Source organism: Meriones unguiculatus, chromosome 5 (assembly GCF_030254825.1).
Source record: "Meriones unguiculatus strain TT.TT164.6M chromosome 5, Bangor_MerUng_6.1, whole genome shotgun sequence".
In the NCBI taxonomy this organism is placed as follows: Eukaryota; Metazoa; Chordata; class Mammalia; order Rodentia; family Muridae; genus Meriones; species Meriones unguiculatus.
This window is the reverse complement of record NC_083353.1, coordinates 33,625,657-33,638,916: the sequence shown is the minus strand read 5'-3', so window position 1 is coordinate 33,638,916 and position 13,260 is coordinate 33,625,657. Positions and strand designations below refer to the sequence as shown.

At 41.9% G+C, this 13,260-nt stretch overlaps 1 protein-coding gene across 1 annotated transcript in view; it reads left to right on the top strand.

Annotated features, from left to right (window-relative positions):
- Adgrv1 (adhesion G protein-coupled receptor V1) overlaps nucleotides 1-13,260 on the top strand; it is a 568,841-nt gene that overhangs the window by 219,613 nt on the left and 335,968 nt on the right. The window contains exons 74-76 of the mRNA XM_060383611.1: nucleotides 1,336-2,432; nucleotides 7,571-7,688; nucleotides 8,629-8,800. Coding sequence (XP_060239594.1) covers nucleotides 1,336-2,432; nucleotides 7,571-7,688; nucleotides 8,629-8,800 — 1,387 coding nt within the window. The remainder of the gene's footprint in view (nucleotides 1-1,335; nucleotides 2,433-7,570; nucleotides 7,689-8,628; nucleotides 8,801-13,260) is intronic.

The window sequence follows — 13,260 nt, the reverse complement described above, 5'->3', positions numbered from 1 at the left end:
TCAGGGTGACAAATTTGAATGTCTTTAACAACAACATTAATAACGAATAAGTTAATGTGCTTACCTAACCCAGACATGGCTGTAAGTCTGCCCTGAGCTCATCCTGGGTACTAAATATGAATCCCATTTCATAAGTAAGTAGCTGATAGGCTGTATTCTGCTTAGCTTTCTGTTGCTGTGATAAAACACCATGACCGAAAGAAATGCGGAGGGAGAGGTTTGTTTCATTCCACAGCTCTCAGGTCATCCTCATCAGGGCAGGCGGGAGTGTGGAGGCAGGAGCTCATGCAGACACATGAAGGATGCTGCCTGCTGGCTTGCTCTGCATGGCTTGCTCAGCTTGGATTCCCAGAGCAAGGGTAACATGGCTCTCAGTGAGCTGGGACCTCCCTCGTTAATCCTTAATCAAGATAATGCCCCACAGACGTGCCTGCAGGCAATGTGGTGAGGCATTTTCTTACCTGAGGTTTCTCTTTCCCAATAATTCTAGCTTGTATCAAGTTAGGCAACTAACTAGGACAGATAGGTTATGAAATGAGCCTAATATTACATTCCAAATCAGTATTTGATCTTGGGCTCTCAAGAAGCTGTCTGAACTCTTAACTATATTTAAGTGCTTCTCAGTGGAAATGGATGGACTCTAGGTAGCTGCTAAAACATCACTCAAATATATATGATTTGATATATATATGTACATATATATATAAATTTGATATATTAATATATAAACATAAGCTGTTTTATTTTTAAATTTTCTGTAAATGCTACCTTTCAAAATATGTCCCTGGTCAGGATAGGCTGCCATACCATTAACTATAACTTTTGATGTTACTATTCTTGATAAAAATATGTAGGTAAGAGTTACAGATAAATTTTCAACCAGTGATATTTCTAAATTATGCACAAGCATTAGTTACATTTTTGTGAGAGGATAGTTTCTTTGCTGAGAACTAGAAAACATGAGAATTTTGCTCACAGTAAGATGAATATCTCATCTTAGTAGCTATGAGAGAAAGCCAGCACTTGGAACATCAAAGAGGCTCTGGCCCTTTTGCCAGGCCATAGGACCCTCATGTTCCAAGCGGCCAGTCAGGGCTCAGATATGCACTATCCCTAAGCTGTGTTTGGCCCTGTTCCTGCTGCTGCAGCCTCTGCTTGTTATGTTTCTTGTGCTTTTACTTGTCAGTGTATAAATAAGGTTTTATGGAGTTCAAAAGAACACAGTATTTCTAGGATAATTCTTAGGAATGAGCAGCATTTTAAGAGTTGAAGGAAAGAACTCTACAGCAGTATTCCTACGTTAAAATCACTCCTTATGTTGTAATTTTTTTCCAGATCAGGTTTTACCACTGCTGAAATTGAACCCATGGGAGTCTTCCAGTTTTCCCCTAGCTCAAGAAATATCACAGTGTCAGAGGATGCACAGGCAGTCCGAATCCATGTGCAAAGACTGTTCGGGTTTTGTAGTGATCTGATTAAAGTCTTCTATGCGACGACCGCAGACAGCGCCACGCCTCGGGAAGACTTTGAGCCCGTTCAGAACGGTGAAGTTTCTTTTCACAGATTCCAGGTGGAGGCTGATTTTGAAATAACCATTATTAATGATCAGCTTCCTGAGACAGAAGAAATGTTTTACGTTAATCTCACTTCAGTAGAAACTAAGGGACTAGGAAAGGGTGATGTGAATTGGAGACCTCGCCTAAACCTAGATCTCAGTGTCGCAGTGGTCACCGTACTGGACAGTGATGACCTGGCGGGGGAGGGCGTTTCTGTCCCTGTGACAGCAATGGCTGCGGCAGCTGACAGCACTCTCCTTGGGGTGCAGACTGGTTTCACCCCACACCCTAACACAAGCAAGGTAACTGCCATTCCGTCCACCGGGGTGTTTGTCCCAGTTACAGAGACAGCAGGTGTGTCTGCCACCCCTGTGAAACTTGTCACCGCTCACAGTGCTGTGTCTGAGAGGCCCGACTTGGTCCCGGGAACGACTCATGCTGTGGTCTACGGCGTACTGAGTCTTGGGCCGCCCATTGTTTATGTGGCGGAGGAAGTGAAGAACAGCACATTCAGTACTGCAGAAATCCTCATCCAGAGGACCGGCGGCTTTGCCGGCAATGTCAGCGTAACCGTCAGGACTTTTGGTGGAAGGTGTGCTGAGGAGGAGCCCAGTGTGTGGCCCTTTCAAGATGGCGATGGCGCTGGTAACCTAACGTGGGCAGTGGAGGAAGAAGACTTTGAAGAACAAACACTCAGCCTGACATTTCTCGATGGGGAAAGAGAGCGTAAAACAGCAGTTCGGATTCTGGATGATGATGAGCCGGAGGGGCAGGAGTTCTTCTATGTGTTTCTCACAGATCCTCAAGGGGGAGCACAGATCGTGAGAGGAAAGGACGACAGGGGGTTTTCAGCCTTTGTCCTAGTCGTCATTGCAGGTAACAGCAATGCGCAGCCAGAGGTGCTGTGTGAATTTTCACAATACAGTGCATTTAGTCTGTCTAACCTATAGGTTAAGACCATTATCTGAGTCCCTTCTAATAATTCAGTAAGAATTGATGGACCTGGTGGTACATGCTTTTAATTGCAGCATTCAGCAGGCAGGAAGACCTGTACAAGTTGAAGACCATCCTGGCCTACATAGTGAGGTCCAGGTCATCCAGGGAAACAGTGAGACCCTGTCTAAATAACAACAATGAGGAGAGATAAGTGTCTCTCTAAAGTAACGGGTTCATGTTTTTAGGTCAGACCACACTTTGTGTTACAGATGTTACTTGCATAGAGTCAGGTGCGTGGTTCATAAAGCTGTAGTTTCACAACATAGGCAAAACCCCTTAACTCCACATTCTTTTTCTAGAAAAACACTGTTTTTGACATCCAAGCGTATGATTGTTTATCTTGTTTTGAAACCTTTTTTCTTATCTTTGAGCCACTTTTAGTAATAAGTACTAAGACAAAGATGTCATTGTCAAGAAATCTTGTATGTATGTCATGAATTAGATTAGTAACTTGTGTTGTTTTTGACCTTCACAGCTGATATGAGCATTGTCTTAGTTAGACACATACATTCTTATGTATAAATGCATGTACTGTGTGTATATATGTGTGGTGTATGCAATGTATACACACATACGCACACAAGCCCTGTACATTTAGGTTGCAGTAGTTCAGAATTTCTACTGTCTTGGATCTGATGCAACTGATACCATCATTGCCCTGCTGCCTCTCTCCCTCCTCTCTCCATCTGCCTAAATCCTCTTTGTACCTATACACATATATAAAGCGACAGCTTACATTTTTAGTTATTTTGGAAGTTCTCACACGCCTGGGCTTGGTGGGAACTGCCAGGGATGCTGTGTACCATTCAGTAGATCAGCTTGTCAATAACAACTTAAAGTAGTAGCAAGGCCATCTCATGACTATATTTTATTTTGACTATATATTATCTATTTTCATATACATGGGACGTGATTCGTGAACAAACTGTTGAATAATTAAAGCAAGCTAACGAACGTATCCGTCATCTCAAATCTTAATGTCTCTGTGATAAGAACATGTGGACTTTATGCTTAGTAACCTCAAGGTATACAATCCTGTGGTATTAGCTGCTCTCAAGGGAGGCACTAGACCTGAGGACTCACTGTTAGGCAGCTGTGCCCCTGCAGTTACAACGCTGTGGTGACTTCCTTTACACTGTTTTTCCTAGTTACCCTATAACTGTTCACTAATTATGAGTAACATCATTCCTATTTCAACAGTTAATTGGGAGCAATGTAAATTTTAATTCACTTCTGCAAGTTTATTTTTTTTTTACATTAGTTTAATGTAATTTGTATATTTCTATTAAAATTAGTTTGGAATTAAGCACCACCCTCACATTCTATGATTTAAATGTTTTGTTATAGCCATTCAGCTATGACCACGGCTTACAACCAAAATATCTAGAAATTAGTGCAGCCTACATCAGTCCCATGAAAGTAAAAATGGTTTCTAGTGGCTCCTTGCTGTTTTTCACAGTACTGTAGGAAGACCCTGGAACTCATTGGCACAGGAGACGACTTCCTGAACAGAACACCAACAGTATAGGCTCTAAGAGCAACAATCAATAAGTGGGACCTCATGAGACTGAAAAGCTTCTGTAAGCAAAGGACACTGTCATCAAAACAAAATGATAGCCTATAGATTGGGAAAGGATCTTCACCAACCCTATATCTGACAGAGGGCTAATATCTAGAATATGAAAATTGAACTCAAGAAGTTAAACACCAACAAACAAAGTAATCCAATTTAAAAATGGGGAACAGAGCTAAACAGAGAATTCTCTATACAGGAATATTGAATGGCAGAGAAACACTTAAAGAAATGCTCAACATTCTTAGTCATCAGGGAAATGCAAATCAAAATGACCCTGAGATTTCACTTTACACTCATCAGAATGGCTAAGATCAAAAACTCAAGTGACAACACATGTTGGAGAGGATGTGGAGAAAGAGGAAAGGTCTTCCATTGCTAGTGGGAATGTAAACTTGTACAATCACTTGGAACACAATCTGGCGCTTTCTCAGACAATTAGGAATAGTGCTTCCTCAGTATCCAGATATACCACTCCTAGGCATATATCATCAAACATATATACTCAAGTATACAACAAGGACATTTGCTCAACCATGTTCGTAGCAGCTTTATTTGTAATAGCCATTATCTGGAAACAACGCAGATATTCCTCAACGGAGGAATGGATACAGAAATTGTGGTACATTTACTCAATAGAATACTACTCAGCAATTAAAAACAGGGAAATCATGTAATTTGCCAGCAGATGGTAAGATCTAGAAAAGATCATCCTGAGTGAGGTATCCCAGAAGCAGAAAGACACACATGCTATATACTCACTTATAAGTGGATATTAGACATATAATACAGGATAATCATACTAAAATCTACACCTAAAGAAGCTAAGCAAGAAGGAGGACCCTGGGTAAGATGTTCAATCTCATTCAGAAAGGCAAACAGTGGACATTGGAAGAGGGAGAAAACAGGGAATAGGCCAGGAGCTTACCACAGAGGGCCTCTGAAAGGCTCTACCCATCAGAGTACCGAAGCAGATGCTGAGACTCATAGCCAAACTTTGGGCAGAGTGCAGGGAATCTTACGAAAGAAGCAGAGCTAAAAAGACCTGGAGGGAACAGGACTTCCACAAGGAGAGCAACAGAATCAAAAAACCTGGGCCCAGAGGTCTTTTCTGAGACTGATACTCCAATCAAGGACCATGCATGGAGATAACCTAGAACCCCTGCACAGATGTAGCCCATGGCAGCTCAGTCTCCAAGTGGGTGTCCTAGTAAAGGGAACAGGGACTGTGTCTGACATGAACTCAGTGGCCTGCTCTTTGATCACCTCCCCCTGAGCAGGGAGCAGCCTTGCCAGGCCATAGAGGAATACAATGCAGCCTGTCCTGATTAAAGGTATAGGCTAGGGTCAAAGGGAAGGGGAGAAGGACCTCCCCTGTCAGTGGATTTGGAGAGGGGCATGGGAGATGAGGGAGGGAGGGTGGGATTGGGAGGGAATGAGGGAGAAGGCTACAGCTGGGATACAAATTGAATCAACTGTAATCAGTAAAAATAAATGAGAAAAACAAAACAAAGCAGTGCTATATTAGTTACCATACATTGGAGAGGCCTCGAGTTTGGGTTGGGTAGTTGGGAGAGGACTCTTTGGTGGTCAATAAGGCAATTATGGTATGATCGGATGGCATTTGGCATGCAACTGCTTCTACATTATCAGGCAATACAACATATCCAGCTCTGTGCCTGTCAAGTATCTGAGCATGTGTGACTCTCCGTCAGGTGTATGGCTGTAGTAGATGGTTCGCCACACCGGTCTGTTGACACCACATGGTGTAGCATATGGTGTCATCACCAGCCAGGACCACATGACCACATGGCTCTCTGTTCTTTTATTCTGCCCATGTTCCCACCGCATCTTACATACATCTGGCTCTTTCCCTTAATGTTTCTGTTTTAACTAGATCAATAACTTTATTGATTGCTCAGTCCTCAGCCAGTCTTCACAACCTTTCCACATTTAGATGTTGGAACCAACTTTAAAAGAAGACAGGTACTAAATGGCTTATTTAGTTTGGTTTTGATCACTGGTATATTAGAAATCTAGAATCACTTTACTATAAATGTGGCTCAGATTTATTGTAGATGTGACAAGAGAATTTTAATTAGATCCCAGTCAATTGCTATTGTCCTACAAAGGAAAACAGGAAACTATAAATTTCAGCAAATAGAACCAAATCTGGGGAAGGAACAATTGTTATCAAAGAGGAGGCGTTATCATCATATTCTAAAGTTAAGCTAAGAAGTGATTGTTATGATTAATTGATGGAAATGAGGCTTATCAGTTCAGCTGATAAAGAACAGACAGGAGGAGTGAGGACAAAGGTAGCCTGTCACACACATACCCGTGACAGTTGGTGTCCACATTTCCGTATACTTCAGAGCTGGCTTGGAGACAGGCCTTCTGGTCACTTTTGTCTCTCTCCAAGCACTACAGTTACATAGCTTTTCATCTCATTAACTTGCCCCAGTGTTTACCTCTAGAAATTAGGTCCTTTTGGAACCTCGTTAACTTAGATTTCTGGGTGGCTGGTGCAAATTGTTTCTGTGGTTGATTGCTTTAGGATCATTCCTTCTATGACAGAGGTTCTCAACCTGTGGGTTGCACCCCCTTGACAGACATCTATCTCCAAAAATATTTACATTATGATTTGTAACAGTAGAAAAATTACAGTTATGAAGTAACAACAAAAATAATTTTATGGCTGGGGTCACCAGAACATGGGGAACTGTGTTAAAGGGCCACAGCATTAGGAAGATTTGAGGACCACTGCTTTAGGATCATTTTGAAAGGTTGGGACACTTGAAAGCAGACACTGTCCCATAGTGAAGATGCTAGCCTAACCCACATTCACTCATGTGCTGGTTGAACATGCAATCACTGTGTCGGCATGCTATCCACCCCAGGTTGGATTCTGCTTATGCTTCTGTGATTGTGAGTGTATGTGTGTGTGTGTGAGAGAGAGAGAGAGTATGTGTGAGTGTGTTTGCATGCATATGTGTGTAATTGTCCCAGTAACCACAAGTGAGCCTCTAACACTCAGATGCTCAGGATTTGCCTAATCACTTTCTCTTTTTTTCCTGGGGTAGATAAGGGAGCGTGTGATTAAAAACTGTCTGCACACTTAAAGGAAGGTGAATTTATTACACAGATCATTTACTTTACAAATATTAATTAACAGCCCGCCACAAACTGGCGCTCTCCTCGTGCTGGATGACAACAGAGCACAGCCGGAGAAGAGCTGCTGCTGTGCTGGGGCTGTGTGGGCATGCACAGACTTTGAGCTAGCAAAGCATGAAAAGTGTCAGCTACTATCAGATGTGCTGTGGAGTCTCATTAGAAAAGCAGGCGGCCAGCCTCGACCTGAGGGCTTTCACCTTGTCTTATTGTGTGTTGTTCTGTTTGGCTTATAAATTCCTAAGTGTGTTATAGCCCACATTTTCCTTTCTAGGGAGTGACCTCCACAATGGCATCGTAGGCTTCAGTGAGGAGTCCCAAAGAGGCCTGGAACTGAGGGCAGGAGCTGACAAGAGCAGACAGAGCCTAGTTGTCACGAGGCAGCCAAACAGGTAGGGGTGTGTGTGCGTGTGCACGCGGATATAACATCCTAGAATTCTATACAGAACTTAAGACTCATACATGACAATGAAGGCAAGGCGAATGCTGACAGGAGGTGGCTGGCAAGCTAGCTTGACAGTGTTAGTATACATTCTTTTAGTTAACAAATGTATTTACTATAATTATCTGTGTGTGGGTGCATACCCACTGATGGCGTGTGTTGGTCAGTTGTCACTTGTCTTCTTCCCTGGGTCTTAGGGATTAAATTCAGGCTGTCAGGCTAAATGGCCTGTTCTTTCACTGGCCAAACCACCTTACTAACCCAGAACGCTTTCGTTCTCAATCTGTTGCTTAATGCATTGGGGTTTCAGCCATAACATAGCAATGCCTAGATCAGATCGATGTCAGCTGATTTAGGCCATCACTTTATCAACCACTGCATGATGACTGTGTGTGTAGCCACTGAGCTCCAAGGGAGATGGGAGCATCAAAACTCTCCTCACATGCGAATTCTGTAGTGCTGTCTGTATGCACCTGTGTATGGATTAAATCTTCCATTTGGGGCCTATTCTGTAAAATTGTAGGAGACGTTTTTGGTTTTTAATATTACAATTAAATCTGGTTTTAGGAGTAGTATCTTTCTCTAGAGGAATTATTGTTATAAAACAAATAATCCCATTTACTTGAGGGCAGAGATTCCTTCTGCCGTTTTACATTGGACAGAAAGAATTTTGCTTAACGGTACTCGCTGGTGGCACTCCGCCACTGAACAGCACGTACTCAGAGAATGCTGTGAGACCGTGAGCCTTAGGCTTCTCATCTGCTGAAGGAATGCTGCTCACTTTCAGCATTGTCCGTCATCTAGTGAATGCTGGAGCAGCACAGTTAGCGTCCGTGCCAGGCCCTGCGTGCCACTCTGTCCCTACATGCCATGTGTTTGTCTGTACACAGGGCCTTTGAAGATGTGCAGGTCTTTTGGCGAGTCACACTTAACCAAACAGCCAGCATTGTCCAGGAAGAGGAGCTAAACCTAAAAGATGAGCTGCAGTCCGTGGCGGGGGTTACAACCTGCACGGCGGGTCAAACACGATGTTTCATCCTCCTCGAACTCAAGCCGAACAAGGTAAGTGCTGTGGGCTGCTAACCACTTCTTCAGTTATTCAGCTGAGAGCATCATTTTTTGAAACTTAAGCATTTTGTGGCAATTATTTCTCTCCATAAGGTCTAAACCTCTTTATTAAACCAAACATTTTAGATGTAAAATTTATGCCATCATAAATTTTTGCTAAGAGTAATTTTTATGTTTCTATTTCTTGCCATTTCTAGGGTACGTTTGGCACAGCCACTTGCTGTGTGTCAGACAAATTATTATCTCTAACTACTCCAACTATTTATAGCTTTGTTTTTATTATATTCATAAACATGTCTTTTATTTATACGTGAGACATCTTTATTTCATGTATTCTTGGAGCTCCTGTCCCTTCCAGGCCTTTCTATCTCCCCCTTCTCTCATAAGATTCCCTGCACTCTGCTTAAAGTTTGGCTATGAGTCTCAGCATTTGCTTTGATACTCTGCTGGGTAGAGTCTTTCATTGTTCTTAAACAGGGTCCTGAGAAAATTATCCTTGAAGGCATGAGTTAATAAAAATATCTTAGTGTACTGGGCACGGTGGCACACAGCTGTAATCCTAGCACTCAGGGAGGCAAAGGCAGGTGTATTTCTGTGAGTTCAAGACCAGCCTAGTCTAAAAAGCAAGTCCAGGACAGTCAAGGCTATGAAGACAAACCTTGTTTTGACTTATTAAAAAAAAGGCATAGAAACTCTGCTTGGTACAACCTGGATGAATGAGCACTGGCTGCCGCAGCACGTGCCTCTGGGAGACAGATGCTGACACGCTGCTAGGGCAGTCTGTCATTCAAGTGGCTTTTGTCACCATGACCCAACTGGGCTAACAGGGTATTTAATAACTGCATGTAGATGTTTTTCTGTGAGATTTTGATGCTTGAATGTCTAAGGTACACTCAGTACTATTTATTCTTTGCTGCATATTTATTATGTTAAGATATCAAATAAAAAGCTGTCCACCAGACTATGATATGAATGTTCAAGCGTAACGGCTTCTTCGCATGGGCTGCAAGCTTCACACAGCAGAAGAAGCACACAGACAAACTCAGAGCCCTTCATGACACTTAGCCTGTTTGAAAATGACATCATTATATGTTTCATTTTTTTTAAATTTTTCTCCTTGTTTTTTCAGCTTTTGTGAATTGTTATCGTAGTTACAGTATTCTCCTCTAATGCTGACTTTGTATATATTTTCATATTTTGTGAAATATTTGTTATGAAACCAGGAAGGACCACTCGTCATGGATCAGTGAGGATGGCATGCCCTTGGTAGTCACTCCTTTGCTTTTGTTGAGTGTGAGACCTAGTTCCTGTCCCTAGCTGTTTCACATGACAAATGCTGATCACGTAATCTACTTGGTACACTAAAGTATATATGTATATATATATTACATATATATGTATAGACACACATACACATACTGTTTTTTTGTTTGTTTGTTTGTTTGTTTGAGACAGGGTTTGTCTGTGTAGCCTTGGCTATCCTGGACTTGCTTTTTAGACTAGGCTGGTCTTGAACTCACAGAAATACACCTGCCTTTGCCTCCCTGAGTGCTAGGATTACAGCTGTGTGCCACCGTGCCCAGTACACTAAGATATTTTTATTAACTCATGCCTTCAAGGATAATTTTCTCAGGACCCTGTTTAAGAACAATGAAAGACTCTACCCAGCAGAGTATCAAAGCAGATGCTAAGACCCATAACCAAACCTCGGGCATAATGCAGGGAATCATATGAAAGAATGGAGAGATAGAAAGACCTGGAGGGGACAGGAGCTCCACAAGGAGAGCAGAAGAACAAGGAATCTGGGCCTAGAAGTCTTCTCTGAGACTGATAATCCGACCAAGGACCAGGCATGGAGATAACCTAGAACCCTTGCACAGATGTAACCCATGGCAGCTCAGTGTCCAAGTGGGTTCTCTAGTAATGGGAACAGGGACTGTCTCTGACATGGACTCAGTGCCTGGCTCTTTGATCATCTCCCTGTGATGGGGAGCAGCCTTACCAGGCCACAGAGGAAGATAATACAGCCAGTCCTGATAAGACCTGATAGGCTAGGGTCAAAGGGAAGGAGAGGAAGACCTCCCCTATCAGTAGACTGGGGGAGGGGCATGGGAGGAGATGAGGGAGGGGGGTACATCTGAGATACAACGTGAATAAATGTAATTAATAAAAAATAAATTAATTAATATTCTTGTATAATGTTACCACAAGTCTAGAACCTTCCAAATTCTAATGAAATATTAACCCTAATTTCAAAGTATTAAGTGACTACAAAGTCAGATATGGTCATGTTTATTCCAATTTTCTCTTTATTTTGCATGGTTAACTCTAATCTTGTGATTAGGCATCTTGATAAACATTTTATAAAATCATAATTGACACTCAATAAATATTACCTGAAATAAGGAAAAGAACAATTGACTCTTTAAGCATTTCAGTGCCAGCTGCATAGCAGTCCTGTTAGAACTCTGTGGAGGCAGGCTGCATATCACTGTCTTGCCGTATCTAGGGGGCAACCTGGATGAGACAGGGTACAGGCTGCTCTTCTTTAGCCCAAGTGCTCTTTTATGTTAGAAAAGACCACTGCTGGCCTTATTGCTGCTTCATTTGTCTTTCCCAGGTGATAATCACTTATTCCTTTTTTTTTTTTTGTACAAATCTTGCTTTTCTGAGAAATAAATCTTTCTGTGCAGGGCTTAATATTAAGCCCTAACTACTGACATGCAGAAAGAATAGTGATGACCATTTAAATTTTTAACGTTTTTCTTTTATTGAAAATAGATTTTCTTCTTATATAATATATCCCGATTTTGGCTTTCCCTCCCTCTGCTCCTCCCAGCTCCTCCAGCTCCTCTCCCATACTCATCCACTCCCTTTCTGTGTCTAATTAGAAAACAAACAGGCTTCTAAGGGAAAATTATATAATATAATAAATTAATATATTATAATATCATAATATAAAAGAACAAAAACTAACACATCAGAACAGGAAAAAAAAATAAACCGAAGAAAAAGAACCTAAGAAAAGGCACAAGATACAGCTATAGACAGAGGCCCACTCATTTGCACACTCAAGAAACATAAAACTGGAAGTCATAATAATATGCACAAAGGACCTATGGCATAAAAACAAAAAACAAAACAAACAAACAAAAACACCCAAACTCCTGCTGGGTATGCAACCTACCCTGAAGAGTAGTTTGTTTCCCCGGTGAAACTTCCTTGCAAGTTGTTATCAGTTGGAGATTGCTTCCGGGGAAGGGATGGGACCCTGTCTGGCACAGACCTATTCTGGCCCTGCACAATCTCATCAGTCTCTGTGAATTCCTATGTGCATCAATCCTGTTGATTTAGAAGGCCTTGTTCCTTTGGTGTCCTCTACCAAATGTGGATCTTGTAATCTTTCAGCCTACTCTTCTGCAGGGCTATCTGATTCTTAAGGGAAAGGATTTGATGGAAACATCCCATTTAGGCCTGGGTGTTCTGAGGTCTTTCACTCTGCATACTGTCTGGCTGTGGGCTTTTTAGGTCCACATTCTTGGTCACCCAAGCAGTGCTAGGCATGGGTTTCATCTCAGGGAGGGAGCCTTAAGTCAAATCAGATACTGCCTGGTTACTCCCATAGGCTTTGTGCCACCATTGCACTAGCATCGTCTTCCAAGCAGGACCACATTACAGAGCAAAGGGTCTGTGACTGGGTTGGTATTTTCATTTCTGCTTTGGTAGTGGGCTGAGTACCGTCCAATGCCAAAGAAAGACGGCAGAACGTAAGGGTTCGTAAGTCCGTACCTGCTCAACTTCTATGTGTTCAATGAGTTGTATAAATACATAAGGCCTTGTCATCCGTTTGTGGAGAGCATCCTATAGTCTTGGCAGCAGCCATGGCACCCCTTTGGCCAACAACTCTGCTAGGTATAGTACATTCCTGGTACTGGAAACTTCATTTGGTGATAAGAGATGTCTGTTTGGGCTGTCTTCCTTATTACTTGGTGATTTCATTTAGATTGCCTTTTTATCTGTATATGTGCATTGCAGCATTAAGAAGGTGGAGAATCACAGGCCTAACTAGAGGAAGGCCACGAAGACAATATTTTTAAGGAGTTTCAGATAGGTAAGATAGATAGCTTATTTTCAAAGTATTATGCCGCCATTCTTTCTAGCTGTTAAATGATAAGTTATAGGCAAAGACAGCACATTCTTATGTCAGTCAAAGAAAACTTAAAAAAAAAAAAACAGGAAGGAGCACACAGTAGAGACACAGGTATTTAATGCTAGCACTCCAGGGGCTGAGGTACAAAGAACACACATCTGAGGCCAACTTGGGCTATTAGACCAGAACTCAAAAGTAAAGGAAGGGATATGATTGTGTTCTTAAGAAAATGAAACAATAAAGCACTACAATCTTCTATGCATTTTCACAAATTATAGTTTGTTATTTAGCATGAATTTGGCTT